This window comes from Zootermopsis nevadensis, unplaced genomic scaffold, assembly GCF_977971745.1.
Source record: "Zootermopsis nevadensis isolate Lab colony 2312 unplaced genomic scaffold, Znev_1.0 Znev_ptg000024l, whole genome shotgun sequence".
Classification (NCBI taxonomy): domain Eukaryota; kingdom Metazoa; phylum Arthropoda; class Insecta; order Blattodea; family Termopsidae; genus Zootermopsis; species Zootermopsis nevadensis.
In genome coordinates, this window is record NW_028259156.1 from 4,063,588 (window position 1) to 4,084,567 (window position 20,980).

General features: G+C 35.9%; 2 protein-coding genes across 4 annotated transcripts in view; one reads left to right on the forward strand and one right to left on the reverse strand.

Annotated features, from left to right (window-relative positions):
• Window positions 1-20,980, reverse strand: part of hlk (hulk) — a 119,714-nt gene that overhangs the window by 98,307 nt on the left and 427 nt on the right. The gene's annotated exons all lie outside the window — the stretch shown is intronic.
• Window positions 520-20,267, forward strand: LOC110833628 (uncharacterized). 3 transcript variants are annotated; one of them, XM_022071925.2, is made up of 15 exons: window positions 520-663; window positions 814-893; window positions 3,063-5,787; window positions 6,278-6,419; window positions 7,749-7,817; window positions 8,934-9,152; window positions 10,169-10,287; window positions 12,231-12,341; window positions 13,362-13,439; window positions 14,069-14,157; window positions 14,693-14,825; window positions 15,425-15,538; window positions 16,043-16,141; window positions 16,608-16,685; window positions 19,068-20,267. In XM_022071925.2, exons 1-15 carry the CDS (start codon window positions 619-621, stop codon window positions 19,203-19,205), a joined length of 4,239 nt encoding a protein of 1,412 aa, XP_021927617.2. In that variant the 5' UTR covers window positions 520-618; the 3' UTR covers window positions 19,206-20,267. The 3 variants fall into 3 exon arrangements, with proteins under 3 accessions (XP_021927617.2, XP_021927618.2, XP_087210950.1); XM_022071926.2 differs by lacking the exons at window positions 520-663; window positions 814-893 and adding an exon at window positions 2,754-2,807; XM_087354824.1 differs by lacking the exons at window positions 520-663; window positions 814-893 and adding an exon at window positions 2,816-2,944.

The following is a 20,980-nucleotide window of genomic DNA, read 5'->3' on the forward strand; positions in this document are numbered from 1 at the left end:
TTTAGACATTGTTCGTGGTAACTTTCAGTAAGATAATTAATATAAACGTCGTACAAATGACAAATTCTGCTGCAGGTTTATAAAGATAATTTATAATTCTTTCTAACTTGTTTCAGAAAAGTTCAATATCACTCTGTATATAGCTACGACATATATGTTGGAGTGTTTGGATTCCAATTGCACAACACAATCATATTGTTAAAAGAATACTTCGTGCCTAAAATCAGACCACGGTTTCACAACAACATAAAATTAAAACTTGCATTCAATAAAATTTCATTATCACAATATTACCACATTCCAACCATTCCCGGTTTAACAGCCTATGCTCCGAATCAATACGCAGCTAAATCCCTATTGGTTCCGATAAAAGAGTAGGGGATCTTGGCTACTAGTGACATCTTTTGTTTGTTACATGTACTACGTTCAAGTATCTCGACTCATTACGGATATGTGTCGCCAGTGTCGCAATGTTCCTCAACAGAGGAAAACAATTGTTGTGCTCTTCAACTGTTGTAAATAAATTGTGTTGTCATAGATACACTGAGATAACAAAGCTATTTGACTCTGCAAGTCGTGTGGATAGGATTAAACGTAGAAACATTTTGTGATTCCATCATGTTTCCTTTAAACAGCTATTGGTGTAGACAACTCCAGACTGCGGTAAGTAATTTAGTATAATCCCTAGATTGTGTGTACTGCCTATCTGAACACAACCCAAACCAGAACATGTATACTGGTTGTTGTTGGTAGTGTTTGGCAGTAATTATGCGATTTGTTAGTAATGTGTCTACCATACTTTCTCTTTTCTAGAGTCCTGCAATCCCTTACAAGGACTGCGAGGAAGCTCAAGATGGTGAGGTAACTCAGGGCTATCAGGATGACGGGGCCAGGTATGTGAACTGTATTGTTTTAAATGCAGTGCATCAGCTGCTTAGACTGTTGGCTCACTTATAACGAAATTCGATGAGATAGTTTTGCTTTACGTTAAGTTACATCAGTACCTTTTATCGGAGGAAGAATGGAGACTGTCCCTTAACAGTCAGAGTTTTTTTTTATTATTAGTGTTCTGTCTGACGACAGGTCCGTTTACTTGGCAGATGATTCAGAAGTGGTTTGCCATTGCCTTCTTCTGTATGTAAATGATGATGAATGTGAAGTAATTGTTGGGATGCCACGGAGAAACCGGGGAAGCCCCGGAGGAAAACTCCGTGATACCTAGACCACGGCCTTGCCCAACACAAGTTATAAATTTGGGCACTACCGGGAATCGAACCCAGGACCCCAGGATTACAAGGCCAGCGTTCTAACCGCTAGACCACCGTGGCGGTTTACAGTCAGAGTATACCATATTAAAATTAAATCAAACAGCGTTTTTACAATAGGCTAAATTTGTATAGAAGAATACAGCCATCAATTGAATATCGGCCATACGTTTAATGGAAACAAAAAGTTTCTCATATTTTCCATGGTATTATCATTTATCTGCGGCCCTGGACGAAGATATGAAGTCAATGTGAGTCACAGTAATGGAAAGGTTGCGGTCCCCTGGTTTAGAACAGGGTTTCTTAAACTGTGGAGTGAACCGTAGGTGGGCGCGAAAATCAAACAAAATAAGTAATATTTGTTACCCTGCAAAAATATTTAATTTAGATTTCAAATCGTTAATTTTATAAAACTTCTTTATTAATAACATATTATATATTTTTTACTATAAAAATTTGTGATTTGTCGTCGTCGTCATATAATTTGTAGGCAAACAATTCCGTCATCAAACAATGTTACGCTATATTTGTTTACTCGGCATTGTTATACCAACACAACAATGTCGAGTAAACAAATGACTTGACAAATGACTTACTCAAGATTTTAAAATGCAACCAACCCCTCCGCCCCCTCGAGGAGTTCCGAAAGGAGCACTCTGCTCTAGTGTTCAAAAATACATGCACATGGGTAACCAAAAGCTTATGATTAATCCATGAATATGATAAATACATAAAATGGTATTTCGTGGAAAGATAAGAACAAGAATGTTATACATTTTCTCCTGTTTCTTAAATTTGGCACAGGGTTGTCCATAAAGCCTGGTACATCATAGAATAAATAGTAAATACAAAGAATAATCTTGCTGCAGAGAACCCTGGTAGGATCATTCATTGTTTGTTTTTTTCAGTACTGTGCATTTATTATACATTTGATGCATTAAAATGCTACATTAGTAGCCTGAATAATGCCTGTGTATAAAATACACACTTCACGTTTTAGAATGCTGCATTATCATATGACTGTGGCTAGTTGGATGATCTTATGATTTTGTACTTACATATGTTGCCAAGCTCTTTAATAGCTTTATAATATGCAACATCACTTACATAATAATACACACAATTAACTTTTAAATTAACGACGAAATAATCTGTCCATCAAAGATCACAAATTTAATAATGTAAATACAAGCATACAAAGAATATTTGTATTACTTTTTTGACGTAAATACGTCTATACGGAAGGGTCATTCGGCAAAAAAGTGTAACGAAAACGTGTAAGACCAGTATTAACAAATCGACAACAATGGTTACCTACGGAACGTCATGTTTACTCGGCATTGTTGTTACCTAGGAAAACGTGTAAGACCCATATCAACAATGTGTAAACATGGACCAACAACAATAGTCAGCTTGCGTGCATTGTTATGTTACCTAGGAAACGTCATCTGTTTACTCGGCATTGTTGTTACATTACTGCCGTCAACAATCCGATTTCGTTATTGCGGAAAGAGCTGAGCTGTGAATCACTTGTACGAAGAAGTGCGTCGTAGACTGGATAATTTTGACATTACATTTAATTACATTACATTACATTCAGCTACCTTCCTTTCATTGTATTTATTTCTTAAATATAATTTAAATAGAGACGTATTTACATCAGATTCTCCGGAACCGTGGTACCACTGACAATTTTTATTTCATGTTGAATTTAAAAGAGGATTGCTGTTATTATAATAATAATAATAATAATAATAATAAGTGCAAAATAATTTGATACACCTTGTTTGACTGCAGGTCCATGATGAGCGACCCAACTAACGAGAAGATATTACATTCAAAACCGACGGACAAAGACATTTTTTTAAGGTTATGTTTTGAAAACAAAGAACAGCAAACGAAGGAACTTGAACAATCACGCCACTGCAGCTCTTGCGTGGAAACAGAAAATACAACTCACAATTCAAGAGATGATTTGACAGCCATTATGGAAAAGCTAGAAGAGAATCATAAATCAATTACAGAAAGGACTGTGTTACTGTTTACGGACTATAATGCACTTTCAGATGAACTTAAGAAATGCCATGAGACAGTAAATGAAGATAATGTGATGAAGACCGAGTTTCTGAAACTGAACACTAAAATTGCTGACTTGGAAAAGCAGTACTTCAGTGAAGCGGGAGAAACCAGGAGAACCATAAAAAAACTGAAGGAGACTGTTAATAAGATCTCATCAGAAAATGAAGAACTGTTTGTTGCAATGACAGAGACGTTTGAGCAGTGTCACAATGAAATGGACAGAAATGAGAATCTGGAACTGAACGCTAAAATTGCTGACTTGGAAAAGCAGTACTTCACTGAAGCGGAAGAAACCAGGAGAACCATAAAAAAACTGAAGGAGACTGTTAATAAGATCTCATCAGAAAATGAAGAACTGTTTGTTGCAATGACAGAGACGTTTGAGCAGCGTCACAATGAAATGGACAGAAATGAGAATCTGGAACTGAACGCTAAAATTGCTGACTTGGAAAAGCAGTACTGCAGTGAAGCGGGAGAAACCAGGGAAACCATAAAAGAACAGAAGGAGACTGTTAATAAGATCTCATCAGAAAATGAAGAACTGTTTGTTGCAATGACAGATACGTTTGAGCAACGTCACAATGAAATGGACAGAAATGAGAATCTGGAACTGAACGCTAAAATTGCTGACTTGGAAAAGCAGTACTTCACTGAAGCGGGAGAAACCAGGGAAACCATAAAAGAACTGAAGGAGACTGTTAATAAGATCTCATCAGAAAATGAAGAACTGTTTGTTGCAATGACAGATACGTTTGAGCAACGTCACAATGAAATGGACAGAAATGAGTTTCTGAAACTGAACGCTAAAATTGCTGACTTGGAAAGGCAGTACTTCAGTGAAGCGGAAGAAACCAGGGAAACCATAAAAGAACTGAAGGAGACTGTTAATAAGATCTCATCAGAAAATGAAGAACTGTTTGTTGCAATGACAGATACGTTTGAGCAACGTCACAATGAAATGGACAGAAATGAGAATCTGGAACTGAACGCTAAAATTGCTGACTTGGAAAAGCAGTACTTCACTGAAGCGGGAGAAACCAGGGAAACCATAAAAGAACTGAAGGAGACTGTTAATAAGATCTCATCAGAAAATGAAGAACTGTTTGTTGCAATGACAGATACGTTTGAGCAACGTCACAATGAAATGGACAGAAATGAGTTTCTGAAACTGAACGCTAAAATTGCTGACTTGGAAAGGCAGTACTTCAGTGAAGCGGAAGAAACCAGGGAAACCATAAAAGAACTGAAGGAGACTGTTAATAAGATCTCATCAGAAAATGAAAAACTGTATGTTAGAATGACAGAGACGTTTGAGCAACGTCACAATGAAATGGACAGAAATGAGTTTCTGAAACTGAACGCTAAAATTGCTGACTTGGAAAGGCAGTACTTCAGTGAAGCGGAAGAAACCAGGGAAACCATAAAAGAACTGAAGGAGACTGTTAATAAGATCTCATCAGAAAATGAAAAACTGTATGTTAGAATGACAGAGACGTTTGAGCAGCGTCACAATGAAATGGACAGAAATGAGAATTTGGAACTGAACGCTAAAATTGCTGACTTGGAAAAGCAGTACTTCAGTGAAGCGGGAGAAACCAGGGAAACCATAAAAGAACTGAAGGAGACTGTTAATAAGATCTCATCAGAAAATGAAGAACTGTTTGTTGCAATGACAGATACGTTTGAGCAGCGTCACAATGAAATGGACAGAAATGAGTTTCTGAAACTGAACGCTAAAATTTGTGACTTGGAAAAGCAGTACTTCAGTGAAGCGGAAGAAACCAGGGAAACCATAAAAGAACTGAAGGAGACTGTTAATAAGATCTCATCAGAAAATGAAAAACTGTATGTTAGAATGACAGAGACGTTTGAGCAGCGTCACAATGAAATGGACAGAAATGAGAATTTGGAACTGAACGCTAAAATTGCTGACTTGGAAAAGCAGTACTTCAGTGAAGCGGGAGAAACCAGGGAAACCATAAAAGAACTGAAGGAGACTGTTAATAAGATCTCATCAGAAAATGAAGAACTGTTTGTTGCAATGACAGATACGTTTGAGCAGCGTCACAATGAAATGGACAGAAATGAGTTTCTGAAACTGAACGCTAAAATTGCTGACTTGGAAAAGCAGTACTGCAGTGAAGCGAAAGAAACCAGGAAAACCATAAAAGAACTGAAGGAGACTGTTAATAAGATCTCATCAGAAAATGAAAAACTGTATGTTAGAATGACAGAGATGTTTGAGCAGCGTCACAATGACATGGAGAGGTATGAGAAAGCTATGGAACTATTGAATGAGGCTGTAGAGAAAATATTGTCTGAAAACAAGAAGCAGAAGCAGGAAATTTGTGATGATGCTAGTGATGACACGACAGTTTCCACACATGATGAAGAGGTGGAGCACCTCAATAAAAAAGGAAGCAGGAAAATTAAGTATAAGCATGTAAGTTATTCTTTTCCATCTTTTAGGGAGTCTGATGAGTTCAAACAGAACTTCAACGTAGATGGCTGTCTTCTGTGTTGTTGCGCAGAAAACTTTTGTAAAAGTGCACCAATGTTTCAGACATGCCTGGGTGGTGATAGAGGCACCAATCACCACTGAAACATTGGTACACTTCTATAAAACTATTCTGTGCAACAACCCAGAAGACAGCCATCTTCATACCCAATGCTACAAAAATCTCAAATCTCAGAATTTCAAAAGCTTCATGAGAGATTGGACATTACGAGATGAAAGTCTCTTTCGGTGAAACTTTATGTACTGCAGAAACATTACCTCCAGGGATTCATTTCTAAATTAACCATGCACTTTAGCAAGTGTGTTTGCTTACTACTGTCACCTTGAAGTTCGCAGTTACCGAAATATTTATAGTGATCTCCAAAGTTACAATATTCTCCACAGAAATGTACCAATCATACCTTCTCTTTTCCAGAATCAAATCGAGTTTAATAAACATGCCTACAAAGGCATTGCCAAGAATATTCTTCAATACCAGGCAATGAAGACCACTCTTACAGATGAAAATGCAATATGCAGGTCTATCTGTGACAGGTGCAAAGGGTTTACCAGACCAGGTATGTGACCAAACCTGTATCATTTATTATTATTATTATTAAAGAAACAAGGTATTAAACTGAAGATTTCTGTCTTCTGGGTTGTTGCGCTGTGTAGTCTGGTCGATGTTTATCAATGTTTCAGAGGTCATACTGCCTCCGTCATAAGGGTGATGAATACTACACAGCGCAACAACCCAGAAGACAGAAATCTTCATACTCACCACTGTGAAAACCTTAAACCTTACAAGGTATTAAACTGCTGTGGCATGAATGGACTCATGAAAGACAGGAAGTAAGGTGTTTGATACCGGACCATCTTAATCTCGATGCCAGGAGAAGTGGCGGGAATGGTACAGACAATGAGCTAAATGATTTTATATTCCACTAGTTTATTTATATTTGTGGTTTATTTAATGACATCGTCAGCAGGACAGAACTAAGAGAGACTGGTGTTTTGTTAATTTGACATCGGATTACAAAATATTGGGGGAAAAATATTAATCAGAGATGTTTGAAGCAAGATGTAGGTCTGGAGTAGTAAAAACATTAATGCCATGACAAAGAATGTTACTTTTTGCTTTCCTCAAACAAAAGTAGCAATGGCACCGGATATCGCTCAAGTGGCTGTAATGTATTTTCTTCCTGTGTTCCTTCTTGGCTTCTGATTTATGAACAATTTTAATTTTGGTTCAGTGACTGAGCTACTTAGAAATCATACTTAAGAAAATGTGGGTTATAGTCACTCTGTTCATCATAGTTTGTGATACAAAAGATATCTGGGACTTGCAGTGGGGAATATGGCAAAATTATATTAACAATTTTATTATGTGATGGTTATCACATCAATGACCTTGAAATTGTAAACTTTAAATCACAGGATAAGAAAATAAATATACACAAAAAATATTACTGGACAGACAGCAGTATTAACAGCAATGCATGGACAGGTAGATTACTAAAATCATCTGTGAATTGGTTTGAATAGGTATATAAAAATTGTTCATGATTGTATTAACCATGAGTTTTGACCCATAATCCAACAATTATATTATAAATTCTGAGACAAGAAAGTACTTGGCTTTTCTGTACTAACAGACTGGAATGTACTTTAAAGCTATCCACAAACTAATCACTGCATTGTATTTTCTAAGTTTTTCATTTGAATATGATGTTTCACAATAAATTGTGAATAAAGATAAGGAAACAGTCACCTTACTTAAAAGTTTTATTCAACATCTTCCCAATGCCTTGTTTCCTCAGAATAATGCTAGTCCTTACACGGTTTTAGAATTCGTCGCAGACCTAAATAACATATACTTTGTGCTGCAATATGATACTTTGTTACAGCTGAACCTTCAGGAACGCACCTTCCAACATTAGATGACTTCAACTTATTGAACGTATTAGGATCTGGTGGTAAGTATAACTTCTCTGCTCATAAAACATGAGACTGGACATCTGAATCTCTCTAGACTGACTGGCAGCTCAGCCTCAGTTTAGAAAGACTCGCAGACATTATAATTACGTAAACATAAAAGATTTTAAATGTAGGAAGATTTCCGTCTTCTGGGTTGTTGCGCTGTGTAGTCTGGTCGATGTTAACCAACGTTTCAGAGGTCATACTGCCTCCGTCATCAGGGCGACAACCCAGAAGATGGAAATCTTCATACTCACCGCTGTGAGAACCTCAAGTCTTACATTTTAAATGTAATTTACAACTGTTTGCATATTCAAACACCTGTAAATATGAACTGATATTTAATCATGTCCTTTACAAATTCAGAAAAATCTTTATCAATAATGTTTAACCAAAATCATGCATCAAAAATATTGGATATGTTTTCTTGCTTCAAGAAGTCATAATCTGTTGTTGAAGATGATTGTGAACATAACATAATTTTTTTATGTATAAACTATGGCAATCAAAATCCTTTGCCAACAGTGTCATTCTTTTTATAATAGGTGGCATTGTTCTTGAAAATTATCTGGGAAAGTGAACTGACATATATACTAAAGTACCCCACCAATGTTATTGATAAATGTGAGTGACAATGTCAGTATATACCTTCTTTTATTTTTATTTTAACAAGCTCAGAGTTTGGAGTTAGTAACGCTGATGTACACCATACTCTGCTGAACAAAATGTTAATAGTTTAACATTATTTAAGTGTCCATTAAAGGTCTGCTAAAACTGATACATGTTACGACCAGTTGCCAATTAACCAAATCGGGCATAGGGGTTCGTGTAACTGGGTCAAAGACTTTCCAAAGAACATTCAACATCCTGTATTGCCATTCTTAATAGCTACTTTAAATTATGTGCAAAAACCACAATAAAAATCACATTGGTGGCAAATGCTTGTAGTGTTTCTTGAATAGAAGGCCTGTACGGAATGTGTACTGAAAATTCTTCAATTAGTCATGGAAGTTTGACAGAACAGAATTATAATCTTTATGAAGTAAGAGTCTACAAATATCAGAGCCCTTCGTTAAGCTAATAGCAACATGAAACATAACTGGGTGATGTTACAGGTTTTGGAATGGTTCACTTAGTCCGCAAGAATGGTGGCGAAGACAACAGAAAATTATATGCCATGAAGTTGATAGGTTTGAACGAGAAGACCTCTGAACACACTTTATTTGAACAGTGCAGGGTAGAATGCTATATACATGAAAGAGCTGCTAACACTCCCTTCCTGGTGCCACTGTACTACGCATTCCACACACAATCACACCTACTCCTTGTAGTGGGTAAGTGCATCAAAAAATATTCTTAATTCAATAATATTTTAGAAGTAAAGTAAATATTACAATGATAGAGACTGTTGGGCAGATGAAGAGGGCTGTTACCAAAAATAACATGCACATAAAACTTTAATTATTTTAAACAGGCATACATTACAGTAAGGAATGTATTTGTATAGGTCCTCGTTGTGGGGTATGTGAATAAATAATGCCATTAACCTTTATTGATAATCATAACCTCAGTAATACTGGGGCATAACTGTCTTTCTAAATTTTTGAAGTATCAGGGGGTTCGGCTACATCTTGAAATATATACAGTTTTTAGCCTAAACATCTAAAATCTTAATAGACAAATAGAACAAAAAGGGAGACACCCTGTGTGACTAATTACAGGATTATGTCGCATTCAACCTCCTTCTCTGAAGTATTAGAAATTATGTACAACAGATTAAGTCATTACGTACACACTGAAATCAATCTATTTCACCTACTTTCATTCTGTAATAAAGTATGGAATAAAGTTTGGGGGTAATTTATATGATAGTAAATGGATATTTTCCTTACAAAAGAAAATCATTATAATTATGGTGCCAAACCAAGAAATTCATATGGAAGCCTTTTTAAGAAATTAAAAATTGTACCTCCTCCTTATGAATATATATTCTCATTAATAAATTTCATTACGAATAACCTAGAACTTTGACAGATAAATTCAACACACATACACAACCGTCTCCATAAAACTGACAACCATTCATGTCTGCCAATTAGTCTAAAAATTAATTTGAATAAAATTAAACCAATTAACATAGCATTAAAAAGACGTCTCCCCCTCCTCTCCTTGGGCTGCTGGTATTGTCTCACAAAGAGATATACGACACGACATCAATTCTTCTGTCTTCTGCAGATATTCACTTTGCAGTGACACCATTGTTAAATCAAACACTATACTCAGGCAATCACTGACCTCTAGTAGCAGTAAGTGTCTTTATGGTAACAAAGTTGCACTGATATTGTTCCAGAATATTATCCAGGTGGTGACATGAGTAATCTATTATCGGAGAAGAAAAGGTTTACAGAGAATGAAGCTAGATTATATATGGCAGAAATTGTCCTGGCTGTAGAGTATCTACATCATCAGGTAGGCACACTGTTGCATTGTGATCATCTCCAATAAAATCCACAATAAAATGGTGTAAAACCTAAAAGAGCTTAATCGATCACGAATCTACAGATTTTTTTTTATTTCAATCAATACTTCATTTCTTCACTAGATAACAAATCATTTTCAATTTCTATGGAAAATATCTTAAGTGAATGCATTTATCTCAGAAGTTCAACTTATTTCTTATAAATAATTTCTTCGGGTTTAATTAGCACAGCCTTTGATTAGTATTGTTACAATTATTTATTTTAATCCGTCTTATCACAATATTTAAAATTTCTTATAATTAAGATAATAAAATATCATTGATGTTCCATATCGATTGATCGATTTACATTTCGGAACATTTACACAACATGTTTCGGTTTTTATAAAACCCTCATCAGGTGTAAAATATATCTAAGAACTTAAAACTCAATTATGATTTCTGTAGTATTTTGGTGATATTTCATTACGTTTGTTTTTCCATTTTTTGGGCGAAGGTGTTGTTTTTCTTAAATTTTATTAGATGTACATATCGGTCAAAGATGTAGGAGTGATTGTTCCGATATGTCCAGAAGTACTAGTGTCTTCGAATAGGTGTGGGTCAATAAGACACTAGTACAATCACTCCTACATCTTTGACTGATATGTACATCTAATAAAATTTAAGAAAAACAACACCTTCGCCCAAAAAAATGTAAGAAACAAACGTAATGAAACATCACCAAAATACTACAGAAATCATAATTGAGTTTTAAGTTCTTAGATATATTTTACACCTGATGATGGTTTTATAAAAAACCGAAACATGTTGTGTAAATGTTCCGAAATGTAAATCGATCAATCGATATGGAACATCAATGATATTTTATTTTATTATCTTAATTATAAGAAATTTTAAATATTGTGATAAGACGGATTAAAATAAATTGTTATAATATTCACAATATGACGCAATTACACTATCTTAGTATTGTTACGTTCATTTAGTAGATGACTATTTTCTACTATATAATAATTGGTTGCCAAACAATTTCTACAATTTTAACAAAAAAATATACACTTTAGCCTAATTCAGTAAGACATTAGAAGCTGCAGCCAATGTATTTGTTTATACTTTCGTACAACACTAAATATTTAACCCAAAGAACTTTTGCAATTGGTGTTATAAAATACCAGTTCCAAAATAGCTGTGTCTACTACACTGGAGTGTCTGTTCACTCCTCTGAATCACTCATATCAGATATTTATAAGCATTTACAGTAAGGACTTAGTGGTCTATGGAGTCCCACATGGGTCTTGGGTACAAGACCAACCAAATGCAGTGAATGTAATCATATGTCCTCTTCTCCTTCCTTAAACTGTCACAAAATTAAAACTACGCTTTAGGACACAAATTAAGTTGTATCTTGCCTTTGGTAACCATCACCACCGAGATATATCATCTATGGTTCCGTAGGATTTGGGGTTTACATGGCAGTGAGTCTGAAGATGGTTGTTTTCTGGGTTGTTGCACCTTGTAGTCTGGTAGAAGTTTACCAACGTTTCAGAGGCTGATCGCCTGATGATGGAGGCAGCAAGGAACTCTGAAACGTTGGCAAACTTCTACCAGACTACAAGGTGCAACAACCCAGAAGACAACCATCTTCATTTATAGGTCCATTTCCCTACCAATTATATTGTAACTAGTCCACCTGTTAACCTTGTCAGGATTGTGGTAATGTATTATTATTATAGTTAGATGCTCAGAAGTTAAATTTAATAAGGCCTAGTAGTATTTACATTATTTAATAATATATGTGGCATACGGCAGCAAAGTTAGACTGATATGTAGCAGAAAAATAAAATATTGGAATTACATCTCACTACCACAATCAGAATACAGAATACCCCATCTTTTATCTCCAATGTGCAAGAAATTTAATATCTTGTTTCAGATAAATGTAATCCACCGGGACCTTAAACCAGAAAATATATTGATTGACAGTCAGGGTCATATTGCGATCACAGACTACGGGTTAAGTAGACACATTCCGAGACATGTAAAGGTAAGTTTAATATCCACCTTATATTTGTTTAGTTTACCTACAGGAACATATAGTTTGGAAATGTAAGAGCTACGTGGAATGTCGTCATGCAGTACTCTTTATTTGAGGGAAGTCATTGTACAAGAATGACTATATAAGGGAAAGTGTAACCAAAACAGGTCAGAAGTTCTTCGAATTTCAGGAGGTGAACTCTTGATGTGTAGAACTATATTACGTATACCTCTATCAGAGTTTTACGAATAATTACGGAAGAGGAGAACCAAGATAAACCAGGTCTGGGAAGAATTTTATGCCATGAAGACAATGGATAGGTGCAAGTAGATGGAAGTAAACTATAAACTGAGATAAGCAGAAAAACAAATGATAGTGCAATGAATTCCACTTTAAACTTTCAACAGTAAGAAATATGTACACTCTAGACAAAAGCTCTGAATTTCAGCTGTACCAAGGACAATGTGAATGATACCACATCATATTTTATAAAGAAAGGACTAGGTTTTTTCAAACTACAGCAAAAACTAATATGCAAATTGTGTGCAATTCACACACACACACACATTTCAGTAACAAATGTTTAAATTTAGGTAATACTGGAAACCAAGGAGCTGGTTTGGATATTATATGAGAAAATCTGTGGTTCACACAAGGGCTACTTTGAATATAATATAAAGAGAAAATCTGTAGTTCCTCTCACTAAATATTCTTAGGGTAATGAATTAAAGGAAATTATTTACAATGGCCTGGAGATGTACAGAGAGAACTAATGCTACAGAACATTGGTGCGAAAACCTCTCGGAAAAGTGCCGACTTGGAAGATCGTGAAGAAGAGGGGAATAGAGCATCAAGTGGGATCTTACAGAAGCAGGTCATGAGGACAGAAGAATGGAACTCATGTAGAAATATGTCCAATAATGGTCTTTGCTTTTAGCCATGTTCAAAATTTTGTTTCCAGACTGTTCCTAATTGCTAGTGTCTCAAGTTTCTGTCACAGCTACTTAAAAAGATTTTTTCCATCAACAGGATAAGCATGCTTCTTCTGAATGTGGCACAGGACAGTACATGGCTCCAGAGGTTGTCTACAGCAAAGGCTACAGTTTTGTAAGTATTTTCTAACTTGACTATATGAAAATAATGATTTAAATGTTTTACGTAGCTGAACCAACAGTACGGTTAATGTAAACTAATAAGGTGTCACATTATTATAAACTGAGGGTTTCGAGGCACAAATATATACTCCATAGAATTCAAAATGACACATGCATAAACTAGTCTGTATATGTTATAGGCGGTAGAACCATTAAACTGAATTTGATGTAAACACACTCCTGCCATCTGGCATGATAACAGATACATATTTGTCATAAAATGGAATTTAAACAACTTGTACTGGAGAAGCATTGAAATTCGCAATAAGTATTCTTTAGATTTTGTCCCTTATCTGCCCCAAACAAGAAAATAACTTTAAGAGTCAATTTTCACTGCATTAATCCCAAAAACAGAAATAAAAATATTATAGCAGTAGACATCAGATGCTAACGGCATTTAATGTCAAATTAATGGTAGTACGATTATATAATGTGGATTTTAAACTGTAGTTAATAAAGCAATTTTTAAGGTTCTCTTTGAGCAATCGCAAGGAAAATCAGAAATCAGTCTCTGGCTCGGTAGAAATCAAACAGTAAACTTAAACGAATGAAATGAACAACCCCTAATTTGAATTGTTGCAGGAAGTAGATTGGTGGAGCACAGGGGTAATTTTATACGAAATGATTGCTGGGCACCAACCTTTCGAAAGACACCGCATTATATCCAGTAGGTAAGTTTAAACATTCAGAAAGAAATCTGATGCCCGAACTTGATCATTTAGAGGAAGTAAAAGTCGTAACAAGGTTTCCGTAGGTGAACCTGCGGAAGGATCATTAACGGCACCGAGAGTGACCGAACAGAGAAGGAAGGCATTAATAAAATCCCTGTGAACATAATTTTCCTTTGATAAAAGTCATATGCAAATTAGTTCGTGGCAAACATATGCATGTCCATTATAATGGCAATACAGTAGGTGCACACATTTGAAGCCTGTGGAGAATTAACCACAGGCAGTGAAATAAGTTGCAGCCACGCCCATTACGAAAGCAAACTTGTACAGGACATCAATTACATGTCAAGGATAGGGAAGGAAATGGTTACAAAACGTAACATCTTTAACACGGGCCATCTTCTGTACATTTTGTATGGCCTACCTTGAACATCTCCATGTAAGTTTAACTCTGAAAGGCATTACAAACACTAATTTAAATTTTTATTTAACAACTGTTTTAATAAAAAATACAATAATGGACCTTTCTTTACAGACGAGATTTTCCAACGGATTTTTCATCAGAAGCAGCAAATCTGGTCATCAGACTGTTAAAGAAAAATCCGAAAAAACGTTTAGGATTTGGGAAAAATAATTCTGTGGCCATCAAGAAGCATAATTTTTTCCATGTGAGTTATTTCTGCATATCTGTTATTATACAATAATATATACACATTTTTAAATTCCATACTGTTTGTCTTCCATGTTATGTACTTAGAGAATAAAGCACACTGAATATCCACACAGATTCATAATTCTAGATGATGTGCTTCTCTTAAAAGTTGTGAAAATGAAAAGTGTAATTTACATCTCCAACACAAAAACTTGTGTATGACAAATATCATAGGCATAACAATGTCACGACATATATAATAAGATCACGATAAAAGCTTTACGATACAGTATATAATGTGCTCAGATCAGAATTTTAGAAGGATTAATTCAGTACATGTCTTAAAATTACCAACAACTTAATTCAAGAACTGAAGGTATGATTAAATGTCATCAAATGTCCCCCCCCCCCAACAAGTAAATGCAATATTTCTAAACAACTTCAATCACAGACAAAAATTTATAGCCAGCAGAAAACTTCACTTCAAAATCCTTGTACTTCCTGCACAACCGAAGGGTATTTTAAACTGAGGTGTTCTCCCTTCTACCTTGCCACATTTTACTCTGCAATCAGCATTCGAACCCACAACACTAATTTTTGTGTTTCATCCTACAGGGCATAAAATGGAAAGATGTTGAAAGAAGGGCGATAAAAATGCCATACCAGCCATACGATGACATTACGAGTAGCGTCGCTTCTGATTCAACAGATAGTAATCACACCGTTGTGGTCAGTAAAAGTACTCTTTCTTGTTATTTTAGTATTTGGTGCACAAGAATAGGCTTTATTTCTGGTGTTTCAGCTACCTTTAGATCAGCAATAAAACATAGCTTTATAAACTGATTTCAGTGATGTTGATTACATTGACTTAACTCAGGGTCAAGTTCACTGATGGACTTTACATAAACTATACTTAAAATTTAGATTTCAAGTCACAAGAGACAGATGTTTAATCATTATGAGCCTGGTCTGAGTTCTACAACGAAGAAACTTTTCGTCATCATGTCTCAATAAAACAAATTTTTTTATAAACACCATATTAAATAAGTTACAATTATAAACATCTTAGAAGCATGAAGCTCAGTAAGTGATTATATTTTGTCTGCATTAATTTATCAGATGTCATGTTTTTTAATTATACTTATTGCAAATTATATCTCACTGCTACATTGCCACACTTTACTCTTCAATCAGCATTCTGGTCCATACTAATGTTTGTATTTCATCCTACAGGGCACAGACCAGGAAGATGTGTTAAAGAAGGCGACAAGCGTTTCAAACCAGCAAAATTGTGAAACTTCTCATTCGACATCTAGCGTTGACAATGCTGAGGTCAGTAAAAGATCTCTGTCTGATGTTTTGGAATAATGCTGAACATGAACATGTTTCTGCTACCTTTAGATCAGCAATAAAATATAGTTAAAATTATTCATTATCAGGACTTTTTCCATCATCTATTCTTTAAGGCCCGTCGTGGGTTTGACAATGAATAATTTTAAGTGTAATCTACCGGCATCAAAACCCTTTAGAATTCAATTAATAAAATATAGCTTAATAAATTGATATCAATAATGTGGATTACAATGACTTAACTCAGGATCAGGTTCACTGGTAGACTTTGCATAAGGTGTATTTAACATTCAGACTCCATGTTTCATCTTCACGGGCATGATCGGAGTTTGACGATGAAGATACATTTTCATCACCGTGTTGCAACAAAATTTTTTACCTTAATACCATATTAAATAAGGTACAATACATCTTAATTGACTTACTTGCTTTTGTAACTGTATTGCAGGTATGCTTATACGTAGCTCCACAACTGAGGCCTGAAGGAAAATGCGAAACACAAACTTCTCAGAAGCACCCAAGTTCAGTAAGTAATAATATTTTATATAAGATTTGAGGTTTTCACAGCGGTGAGTATAAAGATTTCTGTCTTCTGGGTTGTTGCGCTGTGTAGTCTGGTCGATATCAACCAAAATTTCAGAGGTCATACTCCTCCGTCAACAGGCGTCATGCCCTCATGACGGAGGCAGTATGACCTCTGAAATGTTGGTAAACATCTACCATACTACACAGCGCAACAACCCAGAAGACAGAAATCTTCAATAATATTTTAGCTGCATTAATTTTTCAAATTCTGTGACTTTCAAATATACATATTCCAAATTTTGTCTTTTTATAATGTTAATAGTTTGTTTGTTTGCTTATTTTATGTTCTAATACACTGCACAGTATGCAAAGTTTTAAGAATATATTCCAAATTATTAAATAAATGGTTAGAGATTTCTATTTTCATTTAACACAATAAATTATCTTTAAATACTCAGACTTAAAACATATAGAAATTATGACAAACTATTTAACAAACAGATATATATATGTTGGCCATTTTTAAGTTCTACCAAAAGATATATTATTATGACATATTATTATATCTGCATGTGTGTCACTACTTTACTGTCACCAAAATATAAACCACTAAACAAATTTGCAACTTTATAAATGTTAGACTGATAGGTTAAGAAAAGCTGCAGACACATCTCAGACATCCCTGAAACTTATTCCCGAAAATACTATTATGACATGAACGCGTGATATTTCTTTTGACAAAAGTCACACGAATTTGTTGTGCCATAGTTCTGGTGGTTAGAAACAGCTTCTCACTTGGGAGCCCAGGTTCATACCCAGGTCAACAGATTTGGAATTTATGGTGGAGGAAGTGGCATTAGGATGGAATCTTCTGAGGTTTTTGGTTTTATCCATTGGCACTCATGTATCATCTGGGAACTGGAAAATGGACCTGTTAGCTGCCACAGCTCCAAAGAGACAATCCTCCCTTTTCGTAAAAATAAGCAGCAGGTTGCAATAATATAACATGATGATATTAAAATCTACAGGTTAAAATAGAAAACTAACCTATGCGTTGGATCCGAACTACAGTACAGGGTATGTATTGGTCCCTCCACCCCACCCCTGAAATTCTCAGGTGATATACATGTCCAATCTCCTTTCTAGAAAACTCTAAACCACATATATTTTCTGTGGAAAGTTAGTTTTTTTTATTCAATTCTAAAGGGTTTTGACAACGGTAGTTTACACTTAAAATTATTCATTGTCAGGACAGTAACAGAGACTAGCCCTATCTAAGGGACCCAACAGAGTAGGTACCTCTCACCTGAAGACGGAGACAGAACCAGCCTCCGAAACGTCGTGGGTTTTAAAGAACAGACGATGGAAAAAGTCCTGACAATGAATAATTTTAAGTGTAAATTTTGTTACCGTTATGGGGATGCTTCACTTTCAACCATTTATTATTGTAATTTGGTAATGATTATGTACGTTCTATGTTCAGAGTGTTCTAGTATAAACTTGTCTGACTGGGCGTACTTTAGACGGTGATTATTATTGGAGTACCCATTTGCTAAAGAATGAGCAGAACCTATATCCCCATCCCTAAAGCCCCCAAACAGCATACACCAGGACAAAATATCACACAGAACATGAATATACATCCAACCATTGATCTAATTATCAAAGCGTTTGAGTGGTCAAGACTGCCAGCGACTGACGTTCTCTGCGGGCAGGAAAAAATTCATGCATGCTCATGAAGATCCCCTACAACCCCCCCCCCCCCCACCTCCACCACCACCACCGGAGGACACCTCCCGTGCTTCATTTGTTTCCGTGGGAAAAATTAAGGTCCGATACTTTTTGAACAGATCTCGTATAAGAAATGTTGGTTTCTCTCAAGGCATGGCCAGCGAAAGTTTTTCGATTGAGGGCTGAGGGTGTAACTGTCTGTTTTATTGCATTGTCTACAGTCAAAAGAGAGGGTAATGTGAAAGAAGGAAGCTGTCTCATGTACGGTCTGGTGTACAGATGGTCACATGATTGAATGACAATCATATGTACAATATTATCTTCATCAATGTTGTAAGTTATTGTTAATGTGGCTGCTAGCAGGGCTATTGTCCATCCCCCAGATGATACATGAGTAAATATGAGGCAACAGTGGAATGAAGCTGACAGAAAAACCCCAAAGTACTCAGAGAAAAATCTGTCCAAGTGCCACTTCGTCTATCACAAACTTGATATTGACTAACCTAAGTGCAAACCTGGGGCTTTGTTTTAAGAATATGGCGACCAATCACCTGTACTATGGGAAGGCATCCAACGGCCTATATAAGATACAAGATAAATGGCACGTCTAAAAGCCTGATGCTCAGTAGTTAATAATGTACATTTCTTTCAGAATCGATGTCAGAATGAACAATGGGGAAGCATCAGAGGACTGACCTGTATTTGTACTGAAGAGTTTGGTAACAGAACTGAAAAGAAGAAGAAATACTGTGGCAAGAGGTGGTGGGATCAATTGCGCAAAAAGTACTAAAGTATCGCCTGAGATCTCGTCGGGATCACGCCAGCCATCAGGAGTGAGCTGCAGTGCACATTTAAAGTGACATTGTCTTCAAAACCTTTTGGGTCTGTCTATATTTGAAAGGATAATATCAGGTGGGATCTATCGGAGATAGGAGTTGAAGGCGATTGGATTTTGCTGGCCCAAGACACAGACCAGTGGAGGGCTTTGGTTAGTTCGGTGATGAACAATGAACCTTTGGGTTCCCTAAGCCATCTACTTAGTTATGTTTGTCTGTCTGTCATCCCCACTTTCAGTCACCATCTAAGAGGTCATCTTCCCCCAGCATTGTTCTTTCTTCCCAGGTCTTTACCCTATTCTGCATACCCACAGTTTGGTGCTTTGCCGACACGGCTTGATCCTCACACCTTTGCCAGCCCACCTCCCTACAATATTCTCCTCTGAAGTTTGCAACCCCCTGGGCTAATACCACCTTGGGTTAGATGACAAAGGCCACTAAAATACCAGGAGGATGTGATCATGGAATGACCCCAGGCAGGGGAAAATTGTAATTTTAACCTCAAAGCTTTAATCACAACTTTCACATGCATAATCTGGGTGTGTTCCCATAGGTGAGGTCCCAGTCTTGCCTTGGCCTGGGTCATCTAACCTAACGAGGTAGCAGCCCAGATATTCCAAATCTGTGAGGAAAATATTATAGGGAGGGTAAGCTATGAGGAGCAAGCCTTGAGGGCAGAGCCCCAAAGTGACTAATCGAAACGGGTAAAAGGCCTGGGGAGAACAGCTCTGCCGAAGGAAGACCTATGGTGTAAACCTCCTGGGGGAAAAAAAACATCACAGTGCACTCTCCTAGATAGATGTCAGCACCCTTTAGGTGTCATTTTAATAAAAAAGTAGCAATTTATTTAGTGTGATATTTTTACATTTTAATATTTGTGATCATTAATTAATACTTGTATGTATCTGTATTTTATTCCACATCTATTTTCAATGTGACTAACTTTTGGATGCATGGAATGTATGTATTACATCACAAGAAGATGGAAAAATAAAATAATACTGGCTTCCCTCTCACTTCTAGCCTTATTACTACACCACAAATAATACAGCGATTATATAAATGATAATGGCGATGACTTTTTTCTCAACATATAACCTACCAGACTGTGCGTGCTTTACAAATAACACTTATACATTGTTTTTCAAATATGAGAACTGCATATTTCAGTAACAATTTTCAGCTGCTCTTTAAAATATGTAGTTAAATAATATAAAAATGTAGTTTTAATGAGTAATATATCAAGTACTGAGGATGATTATTTGGATGTATGAGAAGTGGGAATCATTGCATAATGTCAAATTTCAAAAACTTCAGAATCTGCGGCACCAGTTGTAAATAGAACAGGTATTTGTAGATTCTACTTCATATTTTGGCCAGCCCCAATCTTCGGGGCTCCGAAATTACACATATTTTAGCTTGCTTCATTTTTTAAATATAAATTAATTCTGACAATGAGATTTCAGGTTCTCACAGTGGTAAATATATAGATTATATTTTGCTTTTCTGGCGACTATCGTTTTCCGAAACGATGGTATCGTCCTAAAAGTCCACCCAGAAGACCAACATCGACTGTGGTGATGGTTAGCAGACGTCAAATGGGTGGATAGATGGAAACCTGTCTGATGTAGAACATAATAAAACCACACCTAATTTGATAATGGAAAATAATATACATTATTTCGCCGACTTCTGTGATCAGTTTTTGTTACAGCAGCAAGTTTAAAAA

Bases quoted from the DNA above. Each gene is read 5' to 3' on its own strand.
- LOC110833628 (XM_022071925.2), top strand. From the start codon at position 619: ATGTTTCCTTTAAACAGCTATTGGTGTAGACAACTCCAGACTGCG. The intron at 664-813 runs GTAAGTAATTTA...TCTCTTTTCTAG, and splicing joins GTAGACAACTCCAGACTGCG to AGTCCTGCAATCCCTTACAA. The intron at 6,420-7,748 runs GTATGTGACCAA...ACTTTGTTACAG, and splicing joins CAAAGGGTTTACCAGACCAG to CTGAACCTTCAGGAACGCAC.